This window comes from Lontra canadensis, unplaced genomic scaffold, assembly GCF_010015895.1.
Source record: "Lontra canadensis isolate GAN:19392208 unplaced genomic scaffold, GSC_riverotter_1.0 scaffold23, whole genome shotgun sequence".
In the NCBI taxonomy this organism is placed as follows: domain Eukaryota; kingdom Metazoa; phylum Chordata; class Mammalia; order Carnivora; family Mustelidae; genus Lontra; species Lontra canadensis.
Window position 1 is genome coordinate 5,855,204 of NW_022631017.1, and position 23,853 is coordinate 5,879,056.

The 23,853-nt window shown below is 55.2% G+C and overlaps 2 protein-coding genes across 2 annotated transcripts; both read left to right on the forward strand.

Annotated features, from left to right (window-relative positions):
• Positions 1-81: 81 nt before the first annotated feature.
• On the forward strand, positions 82-5,474 carry MRPL2 (mitochondrial ribosomal protein L2). Its single transcript, XM_032862138.1, has 8 exons — positions 82-268; positions 2,073-2,079; positions 3,223-3,380; positions 3,931-4,072; positions 4,185-4,300; positions 4,377-4,487; positions 4,791-4,864; positions 5,221-5,474. The coding sequence occupies exons 1-8, from the start codon at positions 169-171 to the stop codon at positions 5,431-5,433; spliced, it is 921 nt and encodes a 306-aa protein (XP_032718029.1). The 5' UTR covers positions 82-168; the 3' UTR covers positions 5,434-5,474.
• A 320-nt stretch (positions 5,475-5,794) lies between these two features.
• Positions 5,795-20,829, forward strand: CUL7 (cullin 7). The gene is made up of 26 exons (XM_032862130.1): positions 5,795-6,198; positions 7,009-7,596; positions 8,555-8,706; positions 8,849-9,349; positions 9,875-10,013; positions 10,113-10,309; positions 10,604-10,832; positions 11,320-11,557; positions 11,648-11,753; positions 12,714-12,941; positions 13,235-13,325; positions 13,428-13,599; positions 13,769-13,874; positions 14,167-14,262; positions 14,456-14,631; positions 14,957-15,090; positions 15,420-15,602; positions 15,870-15,976; positions 16,062-16,244; positions 17,945-18,105; positions 18,218-18,434; positions 18,518-18,791; positions 19,525-19,670; positions 19,818-19,944; positions 20,022-20,227; positions 20,450-20,829. Exons 2-26 carry the CDS (start codon positions 7,017-7,019, stop codon positions 20,771-20,773), a joined length of 5,073 nt encoding a protein of 1,690 aa, XP_032718021.1. The 5' UTR covers positions 5,795-6,198; positions 7,009-7,016; the 3' UTR covers positions 20,774-20,829.
• Positions 20,830-23,853: the final 3,024 nt, after the last annotated feature.

The following is a 23,853-nucleotide window of genomic DNA, read 5'->3' on the forward strand; positions in this document are numbered from 1 at the left end:
AAGGAGGAAAGGAGGTGTGCATCCACCTTGGTCTCGGGTTTTCTGCCCACCTCCTTACGTCAGGAGAAAGCGACGGCACCGGGATTTGTTAGCGTCATCTAGAGACGCCCGGCGGCCTGGCTCAGAGTAATGGTGGTATGCTGACTCCGGCGGAGCTTGGGTACCCTCATGGCTCTGAGGGCACTGACTCGCGCTCTTGGCTCCTTGAGCCTGACGCCCCCAGCCGTCGCTGCCCTCGGGCCCATCCTGCTCCCGGCCGCGCAGGTAATGCACCCTATCTGGAAATGAGGCTGTTTCTGTTCGGGCCGCCGGAGAGGGCACCCTGGGATGGGAGGCGGAGGAAGTGAGTCTGATCAGGAATCACGCCGGCCTGGGTCTCTCAGCCTCAGCTTTCTCGTCTGCAAGTGTTGCTGTCCCACAGGGTCGCTGGTTTCCTCAGACGAGATACTGGAAGTGAAAGTATTTTACAGGTCACTGCACAGGTTTCAGTAATAATCGACATTGAGTCCCAGTCATACATCAATCATAAGTAATTGACATTTTAAGTAAATCAGCTCCTTTTTTTAAAGACAACTATCATGACATTTACTTTTTAAGGTTTTATTTATTTTAGAGAGAGCGAAAGCAATCACAGAGGAAGAGAGATCACACAGAGGCAGAGGGAGATGCAGACTCACCACTGCGCGGAGAGCCCAATGCGGGGCTCGATTCCAGGACCGAGATCATGACCTGAGCTGAAGGCAGACATTTAACCAACTGAGCCCTCCAGGCGCCCCTGCCCTTTTTTTTTTTTTTTCCCACTTTTTTCAGGTAATGTTATGTACAGTTTCATTGCCAGTATATGCACAACAGTAAGCATAGAACTATAAATACACAATATAATTAACAGTAGAAAACAAAATTGTTACAGGTAAAGTGGAGGGAATATAGAGAAACTGTTTTCCTGCTGCTCGAAGAGAAGTGAAGGGAAAAGCCTACGACAAATCATCCAGTACTCTTGTCTTGAATTCTTTACATACATTTCTACAGTTTTTTCGATTAAACAAAGAAAGTACAGATAACTCTGTAACGATAGCAAATTGCTTCCCTAATAGCTATTTGCCTTTCAAGTCAAATTCACTTCATGTTAGGATTTTTTAAAAAGTCAAGATGAGAAATCACTAGTATTCTGGTTCCTGATGATCTAATTTGCCTTTCACCATACTGGTAATTTTTGAAAGTTGGCTGCACATGGAAAGAATAGGTGTAGCAAAAGGTGATTAAAAATTTTTGTTAAAATGTAACAGAAGGGACGCCTGGGTGGCTCAGTTGATTAGGCAGCTGCCTTTGGCTCAGGTCATGATCCCATTATCCCGAATCGAGTCCCACATCAGGCTCCTTGCTCAGCAGGGAGCCTGCTTCTCCCTCTGCCTCTGCCTGCCACTCTGTCTGCCTGTGCTCACTCTCTCTGACAAATAAATAAATAAAATCTTAAAAAAAAAAAACAAAAAAAAAACAGAAAATCACCCTTGGAGTAGTTTTCCAGAAGACACTACAGGCAGCAGCTGAGTTATAAGGATTAGCCCTGAAGCCAAGCATAAGTAATTGACATTTTAAATGTCAATTTAGGGGCGCCTGGGTGGCTCAGTGGGTTAAAGCCTTTGCCTTCCACTCAGGTCATGATCCCAGGGTCCTGGGATCGAGCCCCATCTGCTCAGCAGGGAGCCTGCTTCCTCCTCTCTGTCTGCCTCTCTGCGTACTTGTGATCTCTTTCTGTCAAATAAATAAAATCTTTTTTTTTAAATGTCAATTTAACCCCCTTTTTTTTTTCAAAGATTTTATTTATTTATTTGACAGATAGAGATCACAAGTAGGCAGAGAGGCAGACAGAGAGAGGGGGAAGCAGGCTCCCTGCTGAGCAGAGAGCCTGATTTGGGGCTCAATCCCAGGTCCCTGGGATCATGACCCGAGTGAAGGCAGAGGCCTTAATCCACTGAGCCACCCAGGTGCCCCAATTTAACCCCCTTCAATGTCCTTTCAACCCCTATATATGTTATCATTACCATTTTACATGAGAAAACTCATCAGCAGTCCAAGGTCATACACCCAAGTATTTTTTTTTTTTAATAATTTCTTGTTTTGTTTTAAGATTTTTTAATTTGAGGCAGCACAAGTGGGAAGGAGGATCAGAGAAAGAGGGAGAAGCTGGCTTCTTGCTCGGCAGAGAGCCCAACATGGGGCTGAATCCCAGGACCCTGGGATCATGACTGAAGCCAAAGGCAGACGCTCAACCGACTGAGCCACCCAGGTGCCCCATATACCTGGTATTGAAGCTATAAACAGTCTGGCTTCAAAACCTGAGCTGTTGGGGTGCTTGGGTGGCTCAGTTGGTTTAAGTGTCTGCCTTCAGCTCCCATCATGATTCCAGGGTCCTGGGATCCAGCCCCATGTTGGGCTCTCTGCTCAGCGGGAAGCCAGCTTCTCCCTCTCACTGTGCCTGCTGCTCCCCCTGCTTGTGCTCTTTCTCTCTCTAATAAATAAATAAAATCTTAAAAAAAAAAAAAAAAAAAAAGCTTGGGCTCTTAATTAACTACTGAAGATGAGTCATTGCTGAGATTAGAGAATGCAGCCCCAAAAAGGTATCCTTCAGTGTCCCTAGTGGGTGATTGGTGAGTCACAGAGAAAAAAAGTTAAGTCTTGTTCCTCTGGACCTTTCTGGATGATGGGTAGAGTTTGGCAGATGCATACTTAAAATTCAAAACGAAAGCAACCTCCTCTAAAATGCTGTGAATACAGCAGGGAACAAGACAGAAATGATCCCTCCCTTCCATTCACACCTGGAAAACTCCCAGAAACATAATGCAGAGGGGCACAGGCATTGGTGCTGATGGCATATGAATGTGTGAAAGTTACCAGCTTTGGAAAAGGAAGTTGTTTAGAGAAGAAAGAGTTACCCAGAGAAGGAGAGTTTTGAGCGAAACTTGGAAGGTGCCCCAAGAAAAGAACATTCCATTGAAGAAATACTTTAGAGGTTAGAGGATCAAATGAGGACAGGTAATCAACACACATACACCTAGATAAACATTCCAGTCTTGTATGTGTGCAAGCAGTAAAGGGTGGAGTTTTTGGATAGCGGGTCTGGGACATTCCTAGAAGGAAGTAGGCTGCTGGGTCTCTATCTTCACCCTTGGTTCTCTGGTGCTTCTCCTTCTGTTACCTTTCAAGTCATAGAGATTTCTGTTTTACCCTTCTCCAGCTGCCCTCTTCCTCAGTGTTGCTCCCCTGCCGTCCACTGCTTACCTCCGTGGCCCTTAGTGCGAATATTGTGTCCTGGAAGAGTCGTACCAAGTACACCATTACACCAGTGAAGATGAGGAAGTCTGGGGGCCGAAACCACACAGGTGAGAGCAAGAGCGAGAGGATTACACATTAAAGGGGAAAAACATGTTAGGATCCCAGGTCTATTTCTTGACAGGCTGAGGAATGTAATTAAAAAGCATTTATTGGACTCCTTCTGCATGTAGTGTGTGTGTAAGAACCAGAGAGTAGAATACAAAGCAACAGAAAGGTGGTCTGTGCTCCTAAAGACCATTTAGGTAGTTTAAGAAAACCAGATATACACATGAAGTGTACATTCTTCACGTCCTTCAGAAATTTCAACAGCTGAGCACTATTTCCATCATTCTCAGTAAACTTACTGAATTCAGTAATTTGTAGAGATTTTGTCTGGAGGTTTTATATAACTTCCATATCCTATAATTAAGTTTTTACCAAACTCTGTGTAGGTATTTCCCCACCCCCCTTTACCCAAGTGTGCTGTGCAAATATATTATTTTCCACTTGTGTCATAATGTTAGGAAGTACTGCTTTCTGCACAGGATGGGCCTGTTCCCACTGTTGGGAGCTGATTCATCTGACTTGAGTCATGTCTCTGCACTTTCCTGACCACAGGCCGAATCCAAGTGCATGGTATTGGCGGGGGCCACAAGCAGCGTTATCGCATGATTGACTTTCTGCGCTTCCGGCCTGAGCTGGAAACAAAGCCAGGACCGTTTGAGGAGAAGGTCATCGTGGTCCGCTATGATCCCTGTAGGCAAGTTTGGGATGTGAAATGATGGTGGTATAGCTATATGACTGTTCTATGGGTTTTCAGAAGATGTAGGGCTGCCTAGATGGTCTGCTCATATGTCCCTCACCCCAAACAGATCAGCAGACATAGCTCTGGTTGCTGGGGGCAGCCGGAAACGCTGGATCATTGCCACAGAAAACATGCAGGCTGGAGATGTCATCCGGAACTCTGACCACATAGGCCGAATGGCAGGTGAGAGACGGCTGCCAGATGTGTATGGGCTTGGAGGCTGCAAGGGGTCTGGGGCTGATGAAATTCTGTCTTTTAGTTGCTGCTCGGGAAGGGGACGCACATCCTCTTGGGGCCTTGCCTGTGGGGACCCTTGTCAACAACGTGGAGAGTGAGCCAGGCCGGGGGGCCCAGTATATCCGAGCCGCAGGTATGAGGAAAGGAGCTACTTGGGGGTCTTAGGATACCTGAGGCCAAAGGGTATCTGAGGTCCCAATTCGTTGAACCTGTGGGGCCACATGTGGTCCGCAGGCATAGAAAAGGAGGGAAAAATCCACGGAAAACGAGGGTGGAGAGGTGCTGGTGTTTTTAACCTCAAACATTGCACGGTTCTTGCTGCCGTGTATCTGCTCCTAAGGGCAAAGAAAGGGCGGGGTATGCAGTATGTCCCCTTATGAATTTGCCCCCACCTCCTCCCTATGGAGTGTGGCAAAGCTGTTTCTGCCTTCCCCAGGGACGTGTGGTGTGCTGCTACGGAAAGTGAATGGGACGGCCATCATCCAGCTGCCCTCCAAGAGGCAGATACAGGTGTGCGTGGATACAGGTGGGAGGGATCAACAAAGGAGGAATTTTTGGAATGTACCTTTCTGGCCTGGGATAGTTCCCAGGTGTTTCATGTGAGGAACCACCCTGAGTTAGGTGTGTCCCTTTCTGCCCTGTGACTAGGCACGCCCTGTCAGGCTGACACTGTAATGGGAGAGGGAACAGTGCCTTTTGTTTTCTACCAACCATAGCACCTGCACTCAGGTTCAGTTATGCTGTGGTTTTCTCCTGTCTTCTCCCTTCTTTCAGTGAGGGTAAGAAGCCTGCCGAAAGTCATGCAGGCAACAAAAACAGGTTCTTTCCCCCGTGGTGCATTCTTTTCCAACTGCTTTTTTGGTCAGGTTCTGGAAACATGCATCGCAACAGTAGGCCGGGTATCCAACGTCGATCACAACAAACGTGTCATCGGCAAGGCTGGACGGAACCGCTGGCTGGGCAAGAGGCCTTCCAGTGGACTATGGCACCGCAAGGGGGGCTGGGCTGGCCGCAAGATTCGGCCACTGCCCCCCATGAAGAGTTATGTGAAGCTGCCCTCCGCAGCTGCCCAAAGCTGATATCCCTGGATTCTAATAAAATCGCCCCCCATTTTTATCCATTACTGTTTTTTGGGGGAGGGAGGATGGTACATACTAGACCGGGGAAGAAACACAGGCGCAAAAAGGGTGGGAGAGGAGAAAGGAAAGGAAAGGACGATATGCGGTGAAGACTGGAGCTGCGCGCCTCCCCCACTCCCCGCATTTCAAGCCGTCCCCACCCCCTTGTTTGGAGGAGGGGGTTAGAAATGACCTCCAAGATCTAATCCAGCTCTGACTTCACGAATTGGGGAGAGCACTTCCGGTGGGAGGAGGGAAGACGAAAAGGAAGAGGAAAGGGCGGTGTGAAGGAGGAGGTGCCGCGCGTCGCCGAGGTGGCACCGGCGACTCCGCCCCGGCGCTCTCCCAGGGCCCCCAGCTTTCCGCTAGGCCCGGCGGAAACGAGCGGCAGCTCCGGGCGGGTGTCGGAGTTCCCGCAGCTGGGCGGGTGGTGCCGCTGTCTGGGCCGGGTCCCATCTCGCCCTGCCCCGCCCCGCCCGGGCGGCTGCTGACCTGTGCGCGCGGGTGATGACAGTGGCCGCCCCAAGGTGCTCTGTCCCTGCGTGCCACGCCCCCTGCCCGCCCGCCTGTCCTTCAGAGGCACGCCCCCTCCCGCCTCTCCGCTTCGACCCCTTCGGGGGCCCAGGCGGGGCCCAAATCTCCGCCAGCATCGCCGCCATCGTCTTCACCGCGTCCCTAGCTCGGCGAAGGACAGGCCTCGCGCCCGGACCCCCATCGACTTCTGAGGTGGCCAGAGCCCCGCCGCGGCCCCTGCCCCTACCCTGGGTTTTCCTCCACACACTCGCCCAGCGGCCGCGCGCCCACCCGATCTCGCGCTCCCCCACCCCAGTTCCAGTGCCTTGGGATTCTCGTTCATCTGGCCTAGCCCCCTCCCCCGTACCTTGCCGCGCACCCCCGGCCCCTCGGGTCCACCTGCCTCCCGCCGCTCACCCACCGGGTCTCCCGCGACCCTGTCCTGGGTCTTGCATCGCCCCCACCGGCCTTGCTGCTCCAGCGTCTCCCGTCCTCCATCCTCTCCTCCCAGCCCATCGCGCCTTGCCCTCCCCCCACCAACTCCACCAACAATTCTCCGGATCTCTTGTGCCTGTTACACACTCCTGCGCTTCAGCCGTTGGACGTGGCATCCCTTCCAGACACATTCCCCAACAACACCCACACCCCACACACACCCCTCTGGGGCAACATGTATCTCCTCAGGGGTGCTGCCTGTCCCAGGGCCTTGGGATTCACTTGTAACACCAAGGCTGCCCTGCCCCCGCTGTCCCCTTCCCACTGCTCCAAACCAACCCACTCCAGGCTGCAGGGTCTTGGACCCTCCTTGCAACCAAATACTGTACTCTTAGAACAAACACCCCAGTGTTCCCTGTGAGGCCTGGCCCCACCCAGCCTGTAGCAGGCAGCTCCTGGGCCCTGCTTTTACCCCAGACAACCGGACAGCTGTGACCACATTTGCTTCTCCAACTCCTGGACGACCTTGATTTTCTCAATTCCCACTCTCATTTTAGCTTGTTGTTCTCTCCTGCTTGTGTGTCTCAGGTGCCGGCATGGTGGGGGAGCTCCGCTACAGGGAATTCAGAGTGCCCCTGGGGCCGGGCTTGCACGCCTATCCAGATGAGCTGATCCGCCAGCGGGTGGGCCACGATGGGCATCCTGAGTACCAGATCCGCTGGCTTATCCTCCGGCGCGGGGATGACGGGGACGGGGGCTCTAGCCAAGTGGACTGCAAGGCCGAGCACATCTTGCTGTGGATGTCCAATGACGAGATCTACGCCAACTGCCACAAGATGCTGGGCGAGGATGGCCAGGTCATCGGGCCCTCTCAGGAGATTGCAGGGGAGGCTGGGGCCCTGGACAAGTCTGTGCTGGGGGAAATGGAAACCGATGTGAAGGCTTTGATTCAGAGGGCCCTCCGGCAGCTGGAGGAGTGTGTGGGCACCATCCCTCCTGCTCCTCTGCTTCATACTGTGCACGTACTCAGTGCCTACGCCAGTATCGAGCCTCTGACTAGGGTTTTCAAAGACCCAAGGGTCCTGGACCTGCTCATGCACATGTTGAGTAGTCCTGATTATCAGATCCGCTGGAGTGCCGGCCGGATGATCCAAGCCCTGGCTTCCCATGATGCTGGTGAGGAACAGTGTTGGGGGAAAGGAAGCTAGGTCAGCTCGGGGCCTCACAGGACACTGTGGCAGGAGCCCCTGCCTCATCAGTGCCTGGGTGATTTTGCTGAGGTGGAAGAAAGGAGGTAGGAAGGGAGGTGGGGACCTCTCCCTAGGAAAAGGAAAGCTGGCTCGGTCAGGCGGGCGTGCAACTCTTCATCTCAGGGTCGTGAGTTCAAGCCCCATTTTGGGCATAGAGTTTACTTTAAAAAAAATACTAAAAGAAAGGAAGGGCTGAATCCTCAAAAACCTCATATTAATTGGATTTCTATGCAAAGGAAGAGTTACGATATTAGACTATTGTAAGATATATATCTATATAAAATATGTATATAGAAAAGAGGAAGTTATTGTTTTTCTTTTAAATGTTTTATTTATTTATTTATTTGACACACAGAGAGAGAGATAGTGAGAGATAGAGCACAAGCAGGGGGAGTGGCAGGCAGGCAAGCAGAGGGAGAGGGAGAAACAGGCTCCCTGCTGAGCAAGGAGCCTGACCTGGGGCTCGATCCCAGAACCCAGGGATCATGACCTGAGCCCAAGGCAGACACTTAACTGACTGAGCCACCTAGGCACCCCAGTTATTGTTTTTTTTTTTAAGATTTTATTTATTTATTTGACAGAGAAAGACAGCGAGAGAGGGAACACAAGCAGGGGGAGTGGGAGAGAAAAGCAGACTCCCCGCTGATCGGGAACCCCGAGGTGGGGCTCGAACCCAGGTCCTGGGATTCATGACCTGAGCCGAAGGCAGATGGCTAACCAGCTGAGCACCCCCAAGTTGTTGCTTTTGAAGCAAATCAGATCAGGTCATCCCTAATGGGTGATGACAAAGGGATTGGACTGAGAGAGTAGAGGGTCTAGGAGGGATGCCTGGCCTGGGAAGGGCAATGTGAGGGAGCAGTTCCTGACTGGGGTGTGGGTTTCAGGGACCCGGACCCAGATTCTTCTATCGCTGAGCCAGCAAGAGGCCATTGAGAAACACCTGGATTTTGACAGCCGCTGTGCTCTGCTGGCTCTGTTCGCACAGGCCACGCTCTCTGAACATCCCATGTCTTTTGAAGGCATTCAGCTGCCACAGGTATTCTGTGGGGAGGTACTGGGGTGGGTGCTATAAACAGGATCGAGGGACCAGGCCTTTGTACTGGTCCTTAAAGGATGGAGTGGAAAGAGGAGCTGAAGCTGGGACAAGGTGGATATAGGCCAAAGGTTTCATCCCACAGGTCCCGGGAAGGCTGCTCTTCTCCCTGGTAAAGCGCTATTTGCATGTCACTTCCCTTCTGGACCAGCTGAATGACAGCACTGCAGAACCAGGGGCCCAGAACAACTCTTCTCCTGAGGAGTTGAGTGGGGAAAGGGATCGACTGGAGCTGGAGTTCAGCATGGCCATGGGCACCTTGATCTCAGAGCTGGTGCAGGCCATGCGCTGGGACTGGGCCTCGAGCAGACAGGGGCCCTTGGCCCGGTCTTCCTGCTCCATCTTCCAGCCCCAGCTGGCGGAGGCTGGCCCGGGGCTGCCACCCATCCGGGCCCAGCCCTCCATTAGGAGGTCAAGGAGGTTCCGCCCTCGCTCTGAGTTTGCAAGTGGCAACACTTATGCCTTGTACGTGCGAGAGACACTGCAGCCCGGGATGCGAGTGCGCATGCTGGATGACTACGAGGAGGTCAGCGCTGGGGACGAGGGCGAGTTCCGCCAGAGCAACAACGGCGTGCCCCCTGTGCAGGTGAGCGAGGGTGCATGGGGGACACTGTTGGGGATATAGCTGGGGGAGCATAACTGGGGCTTCCATGCAGGGGCTCTGGCAGGCCACATCCAGAGAAAACCTCGTGGGGATTGGAATGGTTAAAGGGGGTCAGCAAGTGAGAGGTGGGCCATTTGGAAGGCTAAGAAAATCGGGGTTGGGGAGGCCATGAGGTCAGGAAGATTCACTCCCAGGAAGAAATGGATAGCGCGAGATTTTCCCAAAGGTCAGGGTCAGGGAGAGAGTAGCTGAGGCCAGGAGGCTCCTTGGGGTGGGGGGGCATAAGGCATCTAGGATGGGTGGGAGGAGAAACAGCCTATTCCACGAGAAGGTGGCCTTTATGTACATGTTCGTGTCCTCCATATGCCAGCGTTGTGTTGTTTGGACGTTGTTCCAAACCTGGCCAGGTGGTCAGCCAGAGAGTTGTGTGTCCTCATCATTGGGCCACCACCAGCCAGTAAGTGTGCCGTCTCTTCCCCTTCCCTCTCTTTTCTCCCCATCCTCCAGGTGTTGTGGGAGTCGACGGGCCGCACCTACTGGGTACACTGGCACATGCTGGAAATTCTGGGCTTTGAGGAAGACATTGAGGATGTGGTTGAGGCTGAGGACTACCACAGGGCAGCGGTCAGCGGAGCCCTGGGTGTAGGTGAGCCCAGAGAGGAAGCAGGGTCAGCACTGAGCCCAGGAGTGGTAGTCTGGCTGGGTAGGCAACAACATCCCTGGGCCCTCGGACTCGTTTCCACAGCTGTGCCCTCCTGGCGGTGGAAGCCCATGACAGAGCTCTATGCGGTGCCCTACGTGCTGCCTGAGGATGAGGATGCTGAGGAGAGTGAACACCTGTCCCAGGCGGAGTGGTGGGAGCTCCTCTTCTTCATCAAGAAGCTGGACGGCCCCGACCATCAGGAGGTTCTCCAGATTCTGCAGGAGAACCTGGATGGGGAGGTAGAGTCAGCCTGGAGACACCCAGCAGTCGGAGGGCTCATGGCAGGGGCTGGGCTGATAGAGCATTTGGGAGGCTTAGGACGGGGAGCAGAGGTTTGCAGTGTCGGGGGCTGCAGCGGAGGGTATCTAGAATGTTCACAGGCATTGGCCAGATGTATGGGAGGAGGCAGCTGCCAGCCAGGAGAGGTTCAGGGTAGAGAAGGTGTGTGCTGAGATCCCCCACCCCTGTCAAGTATCCCCGGAGCGTCTGTGCCGGTCAGGGCTACCACAGTGAGACCTTCTCCCCAACGACAGGTTCTGGATGACGAGATCCTGGCTGAGCTGGCCGTGCCTATAGAGTTGGCCCAGGACCTGCTGCTGGCTCTGCCACAGCGACTCGATGACAGCGCTCTCAGGGACCTGCTCAACTGCCGTGTCTACAGGAAATATGGGCCTGAGGCTCTGGCAGGGCAGCCAGCTTACCCAACCCTACTGGAAGCCCAGGCTCAGCCTCAGGAATCAGCAGGTGCAGCCAGAGAGGAAGGTGGGGCGCCGGGATGACTTTGCAGCAGATCTGCAGGCTGGCCTCTAGGCGCCTTCCTCCCAGGACAGGTGTCCTCCTGTCTGGAAGAATTGGCACCCGCATAGAGCAGCTCCCTCCTGTGAGCGGGGGAGGATGGAAAGTCAGAACATTGAAAGAGACCTGAAGCCTCATAAACCCCCACACCGAACTTTTTCTGGTGTAGAGAAAGCCAAATTATTGCATGCTTTTAGATAGAGGGAAATGCTCTGCAATTTGCAGACAGGAGGCTCCTTTGCTATTTTAAGAGTATGAAACATAAGATTTGCCACAGAGTAGTCTTATAAATACATTCAGAGATGCCCTAAGATCCCCAAACTAATTTTCGGGGGACCCCTGCCCCCCAAAAAACCATTTTTAGGAGAAATTAGGAATTATGAATGTATCTGTCCTTTTCTGATGCTAACCTCACCGACCACGGCCAACTCTTGTGACATCCACCTTCCTGTAGGAAAAGAACCCCCAACGCAATATCCCGACACTCCTCTGCGGCGACTGATGGAGGGCTGTGGTCCACCTGGGAGGACCTTCCTGGACCTGGAGCACGCCCTCAGCTCAGGAGGGCCCCAGGAGACAGAGATCAAGCCTTTCCTGCTCCAGCTGCAGCGGCAGCCCCAGCCCTTCCTTACCCTGATGCGGAGCCTTGCCACCCCGGCAGCCAACAAGCCCCTGCACTTGACCGTTCTGAGGTGAGGGAGTGGGGCGGGGCATGGGACCAAGGGGTCCCTGAGGCTAGCTGCACATCTCTCTCCTCCTGCCTCCCCACCCCCACTCCCCAGAATCCTGATGCAGCTGGTGGACTTCCCCGAGGCGCCGCTGCTCCCCTGGCACGAGGCCATGGACGCCTGCATGGCCTGCCTGCGGTCACCAGACACTGACCGAGAGGTACCCTCACCCTGCTCTGGGGAGATGATGCTGGAGGGAAAGGCCACAAGGCAGCCTCTGACAGGGCAACCCCTCTGGGCAAGGCTCCAGAGGGCACAGTGGAGCCTCTGTGCTCCTGGTCTGGGATTTGTTTTAAAAATCGATTTTTTTTTTCCAAATAGGTAGTACATTCATACAGGTTATAAATCAAAATGGTAGAACAAGGTCTACACTGAGAATTCTCATTTCCACCTGTTCTCACTTCCATCCAGTTTTACCAGTGCCTCTCCCTATGTCCCTTGTTGGTCACCACTCATTTTAACGTATGTGTCCTTCTTGTGTGTCCTTATGCAAATATAAATAAGCCCAAGCATATAATCTTATTTGCCGTGTCCTTTCTTACACAGAAGGTTACATCTCTGTTACATGAGAAGCCTCAGTGGCTCCTGCTTGGCTAGGCCTCTCAGGGGATGGGGATGAAGGAGGCAGAGGGGACCTCACATCTCAAGGTCCCCCGCCACAGAGAGGTCCTGGGCTTGGAAGGCTTGGCAATGGGTGTCTGCAGTGCACACCTTTGGCAGTTACCCAGATTTTCATTTCGGAGCTGGACTCACTGAGCGTCCCTCCCCATCCCCTCCCTACCATCAGGTATGGTGCTTAGGGCCTGAGCATCTCAAAATGCAGCCCCATACCTGGTTTTGGGACAGGGCCTAAAAAGGAACCACCTGGGAAGCTCTCTGCACCTGTTGCCAACGTCCTCAGTCGTCAAGCACCCCAGGATGGAGAGCACCTCTTAGCTTTTTCCGTGTCTGTTTGCTTTGGGTTCTCCAACTCCACCCAGCCCTTGTGTCTCCCTGCTTTCTGCTGTCTGTTTACTGCAATAGCTCCAGCACCTACGTACCACAGTGGGTGCATAGGAAATACTCCTGAAGATGCCCTGGGCCTCGTGCCCTTTAGTCTCCAGCCCTGTCCCCACCGCAGGTGCTCCAGGAGCTGATCTTCTTCCTGCACCGCCTGGCCTCCGTGAGCAGGGACTATGCCGTGGTCCTGAATCAGCTGGGAGCCCGAGATGCCATCTCCAAGGCCCTGGAAAAGCACCTAGGAAAACTGGAGCTGGCTCAGGAGCTGCGGGACATGGTGTTCAAGTGTGAGAAGCATGCCCACCTCTACCGGAAACTCACCACCAACATCCTAGGAGGCTGTATCCAGGTCAGGAGGGAGGGCAGGCGGAGGCTTGTGGGTTCACCACTGGGTGAGAACATGAACCCTGAGCAGTGACGGGGGAGGAGGCAATGTTCCTGCAGCTGGGAAGGGCGGGCAAGGCCAGTGAACCCAAGGGCATTTGTTCTCTGCAACCCCTCCACCGCCTGGTCCTGCTCTACCAGGATTCTGGAGGAAGTCCCATTGCTGCCAGGTCTTTCCTCCACACACGTTTGCGAGTGCTCTCCACGTGTGCTCCTCTCCCCTCCCCGCGCCCCTTCTTTCTGCTCTTCTGGCTGCAGATGGTGCTGGGCCAAATCGAAGACCACAGACGGACCCACCGACCCATCAATATCCCGTTCTTTGACGTGTTCCTCAGATACCTGTGCCAGGGTCTGTGCCTGTCCCCAGCTTCCACCACCCCCTGCACGCCTGTGTCTATTTTCCCTCCATGCCTACCAGGCTGTGACGGCCACCCCTGCCCCCCGCCCCCAGGCTCCAGTGTGGAGGCGAAGGAGGACAAGTGCTGGGAGAAGGTAGAGGTGTCCTCCAACCCTCACCGGGCCAGCAAGCTGACGGACCGCAACCCCAAGACCTACTGGGAGTCCAACGGCAGTGCGGGCTCCCACTACATCACCTTGCACATGCACCGGGGCGTTCTTGTCCGGTAACTCGCCCCACAACATACGTGCTTTGTGGTGACTGCCTTGTGTTTGTCTTGGGGGATGCACCACCGCCCCCTCGAGCCCAAACATAAAACCACAGAGGCCCCTTGGCTGTGTCTATGCGGCCATGCCTTGTTCCGCTTCTGATGGTTTCCTCGTCCCTGCTTCCAGGCAGCTGACTCTGCTGGTGGCTGGTGAAGACTCGAGCTACATGCCAGCGAGGGTGGTGGTGTTTGGGGGCGACGGCCCCAACTCTCTTAACACAGAACTCAACTCGGTAGGGACCGTCATGCCAGCAGATCACCCTTCGCAGGGTCCACCCTCCTGCCCAGACTCATGAACTCCTAAGCTCTCCCCTGTCCGGAGCCCCAGAGAAAGTAGAGTCCTTTCTCCCTGTGCCATTATGATGGCATCAGGCCCCGAGCTGTGAGGGCAGAGTTGGGACCCCTTGGTCAGGACGCCACACCTGCTGGGCTGAGGGGAGGAAGAGGGCGCAGGAGCAGGTGTGGGTGCTGTCAGCACTGCCATCCACACACAGGGAGCTGACAGCCCACCGCACCCCACGCCAGGTCAACGTGATGCCGTCCGCCAGCCGGGTGGTCCTCCTGGAGAACCTGAACCGCTTCTGGCCTGTCATCCAGATCCGCATAAAGCGCTGCCAGCAGGTGGGGCGAGGGAGGGGCCCAGGCTGGGGTCTGTGGCTCCGGCGCTCCAGGTCCTGTAGCTGTTCAGATCTTGAGCCAGAGCTCCCACCCCTGGCCAGGGCAGCTCCAGGAGGAAGGCACGAAGGTGTGCCTGACCCCAGCACACTCCAAGGGGGACGTGGGTCGGCTGAAGACAGGCCCGTGTCCCTTGCAGGGCGGCATCGACACGCGCATCCGGGGCGTAGAGGTCTTGGGCCCCAAGCCCACCTTCTGGCCGGTGTTCCGGGAGCAGCTGTGCCGTCACACACGCCTCTTCTACATGGTTCGGGCACAGGCCTGGAGTCAGGACATAGCAGAGGACCGTAGGAGCCTCCTGCACCTGAGTTCTAGGTGTGTGCTAGCGTGTGTGTGTGTGTGGCTGAGTGTGTGAAAGGTAAGAGCGATACCCTGGGTAGGGCTCTTTGGAGGGCTACCGTTCTTGGGGAGGCGTCTGGAGGGTTCTCCAGTTTTGGGAAGGAAAGAAACGATGAAGAGAAGAGATTTTTCTGGTGGGCTGGGGGTGGGGTGTGCCAGTTAACACAGGGGAGCTTCGAAGTGCTGGGTAGAGATTGGGTCTGGTCGCTAGGGGCTAGCCGGGCAGTCCTCGGCCACGCGGATGCTGGGGTAATTTATGCCTCAAGCTCCTGACACCTGCCTCCCTCATCCCCACCCTCAGACTCAATGGGGCTCTGCGGCAGGAGCAGAATTTTGCTGATCGCTTCCTCCCTGATAACGAGGCCGCCCAAGCACTGGGCAAGACCTGCTGGGAGGCCCTGGTCAGCCCCCTGGTGCAGAACATCACCTCCCCCGGTAACCACTCCGACCCCTGGCCCCACTAACCAGCCCCTTCTTGCTCTGTCCTAGAGCCACCTGCCTTATCTTCTTGGCCCTTTTGGTACCTGTGTTGGTTTGGTACCCCAGTGCCCCTCTTCTACCAGCCCAGGGCCCATCTCCTTTCCCATGTCTCCCAGGTGTCAGCTGATACCATTAAGATGGGGGGCCTTGCTACCTGCCCCCATCCTCAGCACCCAGTACCTTCTGTCCAATCCCTCCTTCTTGGTGCTTCTGTCCAGCCCAGCCTCTCCCTTTGCCCTGGAGAGACGGCCTACCTTGGCTTGTTCCCCCCCCCCCCCCTCCAGACGAGGATGGCATCAGCCCCCTGGGCTGGCTGCTGGACCAGTACCTGGAGTGTCGGGAGGCTGCACACAACCCCCAAAGCCGTGCGGCTGCTTTCTCCTCGAGGGTGCGCCGCCTCACCCACCTGCTGGTGCACGTTGAGCCCTGTGAGGCGCCGCCTCCGGCCGTGGCTGCTCCCCGCCCCAGTGAGTACCTGGGATTCAGGTGGGAGCTCAGTGAAAAGCGTTTCTTTGTGCTCTCATGCACTCGCACCCTAGAGCCTTCTGTCCCTCCTCCCGCTTTTCCTCCCTCCGCACTCAGACTGTTCATCTTCCCAGTTTTTGTCACCCACAGCCAGGAGCATCATGGGGAGGGGGCAGCATGTCAGGAAAGGCCCCAGGGCTCACCCTGGTGTGGGGACCCCTGAGCTGAGGGGCTGTCCCCATCTCCTGCCCTTTCCCCTGTCTCCACAGAGGGCAGAAACCAAAGCCATGACTGGAGCTCCCTGGCCACCCGGGGGCTCCCCAGCAGCATCGTGAGAAACCTGACCCGCTGCTGGGGGGCGGTGGTGGAGGAGCAGGTATAGGGAGGGGAGTTGGGGCGGAGGGCTGGACCAGAGGCTGGCCTGCCCAGCCATCCCCTCACCCAGGGCCGCTTCCCTGCAGGTGAACAACTTCCTGACTTCACACTGGCGGGATGACGACTTCGTGCCGCGCTACTGCGAACACTTTCACAACCTGCAGAAGTCGAGCTCCGAGCTGTTCGGGCCCAGGGCGGCCTTCCTGCTGGCCCTGCACAACGGCTGTGCTGGTGGCTTACTGAAGCTCCCGTTCCTCAAAGCTGCCCACGTGAGCCTCTTGTCCTCCCCTCCGCCCCAGGCCCCTCCCTGCGAGTGACCCCGCCCCCTCCTCACAGCGGCCTCCGTTGCTCCTCCTGTTCAGCCGGGAGCGGGGCTTGTGCGGAGCCCTGTGTTTGAAGGTTCAAACGCCAAAGAAACACATGGTGACCTGCAGCGTGCCGTCCTAACACTATTACCTTGATAGCTTTTTGTTTCTGTTCATGTGCATTGTTTAACAGTTTACTCACAAGTAGCTCAAATGCTTTATCCTGTTGTCTTTTGCCCATTATACAAAGATATTTTTAAGATTTTATTTATTTGAGGAAGAGAGAGCAGGCTCGTGTAAGTTGGGAGAAGGGGAGCCGGAGAGGGAGAAGCAGACTCCCCGCGGAGCAAGGAGCCTGATGCAGGGCTCGATTCCAAGACCCTGAGATCATGACCTGAGCTGAAGGCAGGTGCTCAGTGACTGAGCTACCCAGGCGCCCCTGATTGATTTATTTTAGAGAGACAGAATGAGAGAGCAACAGCGAGAGCAAGAGTGAGAGAGAGAGAAAAAGAACAGGGGGAGAGGGAGAGAGTCTTAAGCAGAGGCCGTGCTGAGCATGGACGCCCGGCCTGGGACGCCATCTCCTGACCCTGAGATCATGACCTGAGCTGAAACCAAGTGTCAGACACTCAACTGAGCCACCCAAATGCCCGCCCCCGCTCCGTTAGATTTTTTTTTTAAAGATTTTATTTATTTATTTGTCAGAGAGAGAGAGCGCACAAGTAGGGAGAACAGCAGGCAGAGGGAGAGGCAGGCTCTCCACTGAGCAGGGAGCCCAACGTGGGTTTCCATACTAGAACCCTGGGATCATGACCTGAGCCAAAGGCAGACACGTAACCGACTAAGCCACCCAGGCGCCCTTGACCATTATATTAAAAGCCTTTTTCAGTGTTGCTCCTTGTCCTTATTTTTAATTTTTGTATAAATTCCATCTAAGGGATGTACTAGAATTTCCTCTGCCCTTCCCACATTCTATAAATATGTAATAAGTGCTTCAGCTGCGTCCGGTGCTGTGGTAAGAGCTGAAGATAGACAAAGTCCCTCTTCTCAGTTTTTAAGGCATAAGGTTGGGCAGGTGATGAAGTCAGCCAGGCTGATTGCTGCAGGGCAGGGGGCTGAACAGTAGCTGCTCGAGCTGCTTCCAGCCCTTCTGTCTGATCAGTGACACTGCAGTGTGACCATCCCTGTGTGTGTAAGTCATTTCCTCACGTTAAATTATTGGGGTTAGTCTAATTTTTAGACACATTCCATGTGGGAAAAAAAAACAAAACACCTCCTTGTTGTCAATTTGCACAGCCGGTGACAATTTTATAAAAGAGTTTTGTAGGGGCGCCTGGGTGGCTCAGAGGGTTAAGCCTCTGTCTTAGCCTCAGGTCATGGTCTCAGGATCCTGGGATCGAGCCCCGCATCGGGCTCTCTGCTCAGCAGGAAGCCTGCTTCCTCCTCTCTCTCTGCCTGTCTCTCTCTGCCTTCTTATGATCTCTGTCTGTCAAATAAATAAATGAAGTCTTTTTAAAAAATTTAAAAAGAGTTTTGTAAAAGCGTTACCCACCTTAGGAAGCAGCTCGGCCACTCCTGTCCACTTCTCAGACCTTCCCCTGTGCCCCTGCTTGCCTCCTCCGGCTGCTGGTCCATGGTTTCCCTGCACCCTTCTCCGTGCTCAGGTGACTGAGCAGTTCGCCCGGCACATCGACCAGCGGATCCAGGGCAGCCGGATTGGCGGAGCCCGCGGGATGGAGATGCTGGCGCAGCTGCAGCGCTGCCTGGAGACGGTCCTCATTTTCTCTGGCCTGGAGATAGCCACCACCTTCGAGCATTACTACCAGTGAGCGTGGAGCGGGGCGGGGGGAGCGGATGGTGGGGGTGTCGGGTGGCCGGAGTCCCAGAGCAGGCCGTGGGGCCACCCTGAGGCTCGGCCCGCTCTGCGTGTGCTGCAGGCACTACATGGCCGACCGTCTCCTGAGCGTGGGCTCGAGCTGGCTGGAGGGGGCCGTGCTGGAGCAGATCGGCCTCTGCTTCCCCAACCGCCTCCCCCAGCAGATGCTGCGCAGCCTGAGCACGTCCGAGGAGCTGCAGCGCCAGTTCCACGTCTACCAGCTCCAGCGGCTCGATCAGCAGCTCCTGAAGCTGGACGACACCGAAAAGAAGATACAGGTAGGTGCCAGCCCAGGGAGGGAGGCAGGGAACCAAGCAGAGGAGGCCTGGCAGCTGTCGGAAACCCCGCGTTTCTCCTTCAGGGAGGCCACGAGGCCAGCGACAAGGAGCACAAAGGAGAGAAGGCAGAGGAAGCAGAGGGAGCTGGGGTTGCAGCGGCCACAGGGGAGGAGGACGAGGAAGAAGAGGAAGATGAGGATCTCTACTATGACGGGGCAATGCCAGAAGTGTCTGTGCTGGTCCTGTCACCTCGCTGCTGGCCCATTGCCTCCATTCGTCACACGCTCAACCCCAGAACTTGCCTGCCCTCCTATCTCAGGGGCACCGTGAACCAGTACTCCAACTTCTATAGCAAGAGTGAGGAGCCAGGAGGAGGATGGGATTCGGGAAAGGAGTCTGGGGTGGGGGTGGGCCCCGGGACAGGAGCCTCAGTGGAGTGGATTTGAGAACAAAAGGCAGGAGCTCAGGTTTGGAGTGAAGGGTGGGGCTGTCAAGCACCAGGTCCCCAGGCTGTCGCCTTTTCTGTTCTTAAACACAGGACTCTCTTTAGAGAGTGGGAGGTGGGGAGGATGGGGCAGGGGCACCTGAGGCCACCAAAAATGACAGGGGTCTGGCTCCTGGTCAGTCATCATTGCCTGAGTTCCCTGCTGGAGTCTGGTCCTGGGCTGGGCAGCAACACAGAAAGGGGAAGAGACTCAGACCGTGCCCTTGGGCGGGGAGGGGGTTCCCAGACTAAGCAGGGAGACCTCATTCCCTCTCTCATGGATATTCCAGTTTGATGAGAGCCCCAGGCCTTCCTCACTTCATGGCTTTGTCTCCCTAAAAAAAAAAAAAAAAAAAAAAAATGGGGAACTTCTGGAAGGCACTGATCAAAGCCCCTGGTACAAAGTAAGGCACAGGGTGGGCTCCCAGATACATGAGGCTTACTCGAGGCAGGCACTGCAGAGGCTGAGCTCCGGAAGTTCAGACCAGGAAGCATAGTATCCATAAACACTGGGGCACATGCTCAGCAGATGTTAGTAGAGGCAAGGCTCAACCAGAAGTCCCCCCTCACCAGCCGTGACTCCCTCCTCTCCCTGCTTTGTCTCAGGTCAGAGCTACCCGGCCCTGGAGCGGGGCCCGCAGAGGCGGCTGCAGTGGACGTGGCTGGGCCGGGCTGAGCTGCAGTTTGGGGACCAGACCCTGCATGTGTCCACCGTGCAGATGTGGCTGCTGTTGTATCTCAACGACCTGAAGGTGGCCCGCCCCAGCTAGGCAGCCTGGCTCGCTGCACCTTGTCCCTCACCCCTCTTCCCTAAGCCTCGACTCCCTGTTCTCCCTCCTTCTCCCTTCTCTGCTCCACCGTTCAGGGAAGCCCTGAATATCTCCTTCATCTTCTCTAAGGCTGTCTCCGTGGAGAGTCTGCTGGCGCTCTCTGGGCTCTCTCCAGACATGCTCGATCAGGCGATTGGGCCTCTTACCTCTTTGAGAGGCCCCCTGGACCTTGAAGAGCAAAAGGATGTCCCAGGAGGTATGTACTTGGGGCAGAGGGGCCTCTGCTCTCAGCCTCTGCATGGGCCTCCTGCTGATGACTAGCGCTCATTTCAGGGGTGCTCAAGATTCGGGATGCCAGCGAGGAGCCCAGGCCAAGGAGGGGCAACGTGTGGCTCATCCCACCTCAGACGTACCTGAAAGCTGAGGATGAAGAGGGTCGGAATCTGGAGAAGAGACGGAACCTTCTGAACTGCCTCATTGTCCGAATCCTCAAGGCGCACGGGGATGAGGGGCTGCACATTGACCAACTTGTCTGTCGGGTAGGCGGGGGTGGGCTGTGGGTGAGGGAGGTTTGGGTGGGGTGCAGCCTGTAGGAGGAGGCTTGTCAACACTTGAAGCATCTGGTTTGCCGTGGAGCCTGTAGGTGTCTGGCAGGGGAGGCTGGGGCTCACTGGCCCGCAGCCTGTGCCTGGAGTGGGGGCTCGAGGTGGAGTCAGCTGGGCGTCTCCCACCTGCTGTGTTCCCTTGCCTCTCCTTCCCAGGTCCTGGACGCCTGGCAGAAGGGCCCGTGCCCTCCCAGAGGTTTGGTCAGCAGCCTCGGTAAGGGGTCTGCCTGTGGCAGTACTGATGTCCTCTCCTGCGTCCTGCACCTCCTGGGCAAGGGCACCGTGAGGCGCCATGATGATCGGCCCCATACACTGTCCTATGCGGTCCCTGTGACGGTGATGGAGCCTCACACTGAGTCCCTGAACCCAGGCTCTTCTGGCCCCAACCCGCCCCTCACCTTCCACACCCTGCAGATCCGCTCTCGGGGCGTGCCCTACGCCTCCTGCACCGGCACCCACAGCTTCTCTACCTTCCGGTAGCCCTGGAGAGGGGACCAGGGCTTTCCATGGAAATAAAATGCGGGAGTTTGATCACATGGCCTGTGTGGTGACTGCTAAGGATCTGACAGGGGCAGTGGAGACTCTCCTGGCTAAAGAGGGAGAGGAGCCCTCTGGCTCTGAGGTCGTGTCATCCCACGCCAGGCGTCACTGCTAGGGTGAAGAAGGCAGCCTGGGGAGAGCGGTGGAGGGGGTGGGGTAACTTGGTGTCCCCCTCTTGGGAGGGGAAGTGGACAGGGATGGACCTCCAGCCCTTCTCAGAGTTTGTGCTCTGAAGTGCTTTCATCTGGCAGGCTGGAGACCCAAGGCTCGTGACTTGCGCAGATTGTTAAACAGGGCTCCATCATTTTCATTTGTGGAATGGACCAGAATCCCTCTGGGTTCTGACGAGCACCAGGTATGGGAACATTTGACATGCCGTGAATTCCTCTTTCAGCCACCATACCCAGCAGTGAGGGTAATGCACGGTAAGATAAAGGACCCTTGGGCCACTGCGGGCACCCAGGAGCCTGAAGGTATGTTCCATCTGAAAGCTTTAGGATCTGGGTTGGAAGGAGACCTAGAAGGAACTACAGCTCCCTTAAGCCCCTCCTTGCTGCCCCCTCTTCTGGTCATGCAGAGCTGCACTTGCCAAAGCCAGACCCCCACTAGCACCAGAGGTGGGCCACTGTCCCAGTGGCTTCCTGTGTGCTGCTGATGGACTCCTCTGGCCCTGCCCATATGGAGGCAGGGCAGGGTGGGCGAGGGGACCCAGTGCCAGGGGAGGAGCACTGCATCTTGGCAGGGCCCATTACAGGAGTCAGGAAGGAGTGACCCAGGCATCCCGAATCCCAAGATTCTTGTAGCCAAGAGATGACGAGGAGAAGGCTACAGAGGAGGGCAGGGGAGGAGAGAGGGAGCCATGAGGTAAGATAGGGCCCAGAGGCCAGACAGAGGGAACTGGGTGCCACCCAAGACTGAGATTTGGAATAGAATATGTAAGGGAGAAAGGCCAGGGCTTGGGAGAGTCATGATGCCCAGGGCAAGACAATAAAACAGAGGGCAAACAGGGTAGCCACAGAGGGCCCGTGCTTGCTTTACTTTGCAGTTTGGTGGCCCCTGGTGCTGAGGGTGGTTCTCAGAGCAGAACCATCTTGTCTGCCCATGTTAGTCCATGACACTGAAGACTGGCAGCAGGCCAGGGCAGCCCTGGGCCCCAGGGCACATGGGGCTTGTTACAGCTGTCACTTGGGTGCCTCTTCCAACCTTTGTGCCAGACATCATGGCCTAGCTCTTTTATTGGCCCAGGCCATGTCCTTCTTCTTGAGCTGGCTCTCAGAAGCCAGAACTTTTTGCCCTTTTCTGGGTTCTCATGCTCTTTCTGAGCCATCCTTCTCCATCAGAAACCCAGAGGGGCTCCAGGCTCCAGTAACCAGATCAAAACGCACCACATCCAGGGGACAGGACGGGACTTTCTCCCGCATCGGCCACACGGGCCAAGCTGTAGGCTCAGCCCTTCATTCATCCCATTCAGCTTCCCTGGCCCTCAGGCTTCCAGAGTGCCTGTTTATCTGCAATGGTCTCTTGCAAATTTGTATGCGAAGCCTTAGGCCCAACAGCCTGCGTGTTTCTGCCTGCAATCCAGCTCATGTGCTGCCCACTGTCTTCAGCACACACCTCCACTGTGGCCGGATTTGTCGAAACCCAGTCCCCCGGGGTGAACAGTCCTGACTGCCCCCCACCGGCACCAGCGAAGACGAGCCTCCTCCCCTGCGCTTAGGACTTGCCATCCGTACAGGGCACAGGCTTCCTGTCCAACACAGGAGTTTGCTCCCCTGCCCCCCTTGTAAGACCCTCCTCAGAGCCTCGGTTCCTTATACCCCAGACAGCTGGCTGTACACGAGCAATATTGATCCCACTCACACAAGATGTTTTAAAATAGGCAAATCTAGAGACAAAGTGGTTTAGTGGCTGCCTAGAGCTGGGGAGATTGGGAAGAAATGGGGAGGGGTGCCTGGGTGGCTCAGTTGTTAAGAATTTGCCTTCGGCTCAGGTCATGGTCCCACGGTCCTGGGATCAAGACCCCTGCAGCGGTGGGGAAGCCTGCTTCTCCCTCTTCCTCTCCCCCTCCTTGTGTTCCCTGTCTTGCTGTCTCTCTCCATCAAATAAATATCTTTAAAAAAGAAAAAAAATGGGGGGGTACCTGCTAGAAGGTATTGGGGTTTCTTCTCAGGGTGTCAAAAATGTTACAAAATTGTGATGGTTGCACAACTCTGTGAATAAATTAAAAACCACTGAGTTGTACAATTTAAATAGGTAAACTGAATTATGTCTCAATATGTTGCCAACAAAAATAAAAAAGCAGATCAACTAACCAGAAGCTGAAGCTCCAAGCTCTGATGTCTCCCTGATGAAAGGGAAAAGCAGCATCTGAAGGTCTGGCTGCGGGGGCGGCAATCCAGCCCCGGCTGGACGTGCGGTGTGGTTTGACCACTGTTCATCGGAAGCCCCTTCTCATGCTCGGGAACTCCACACAAATCACGAAAGGAGACAGAGCCCACCTCCCATCACATAGAAGACCAGATACTTGGCTTTCCCAGCTATCTCCTTATAGTCCTATAACCAAGGCTTAGCTAATCAAATGCCTCTGCCAGGAATTTCTCAATCAACAGCAAAGCAGGAAGGAAAGCGAACTACCTCTGGTGGCAGCTGGGACAGCTTCAGCACACTCTGGTTCCCAGGTAGGATTTAAGGTGCTCTTAACGGCTCAGACTTATCTGCCAACCACCGTTCCTCTTGTTTTCTAACTGGTGTTTCTGTGAGCCCAAGAGTTCAATAGTCTTTCTGCTTTTATCAGCCAGAATCTGCTCTTTGGCTCTAACGGAGGATTGGCACATGTGACATCAGGGACCCTGTAGCACTGGATCCCTCTGGGCAAGGCAAACTATCCTGGTAACTTCACTCCTCAGCTTACAGTCACCGGGAGACAAACACCGTATGCTCATCTCACATTTCAGTCATCAGTTACATCTTTTCCCCCATTCGAGAAGCATCAAACCTTAAATGTCCTAGCTTCTAATTCC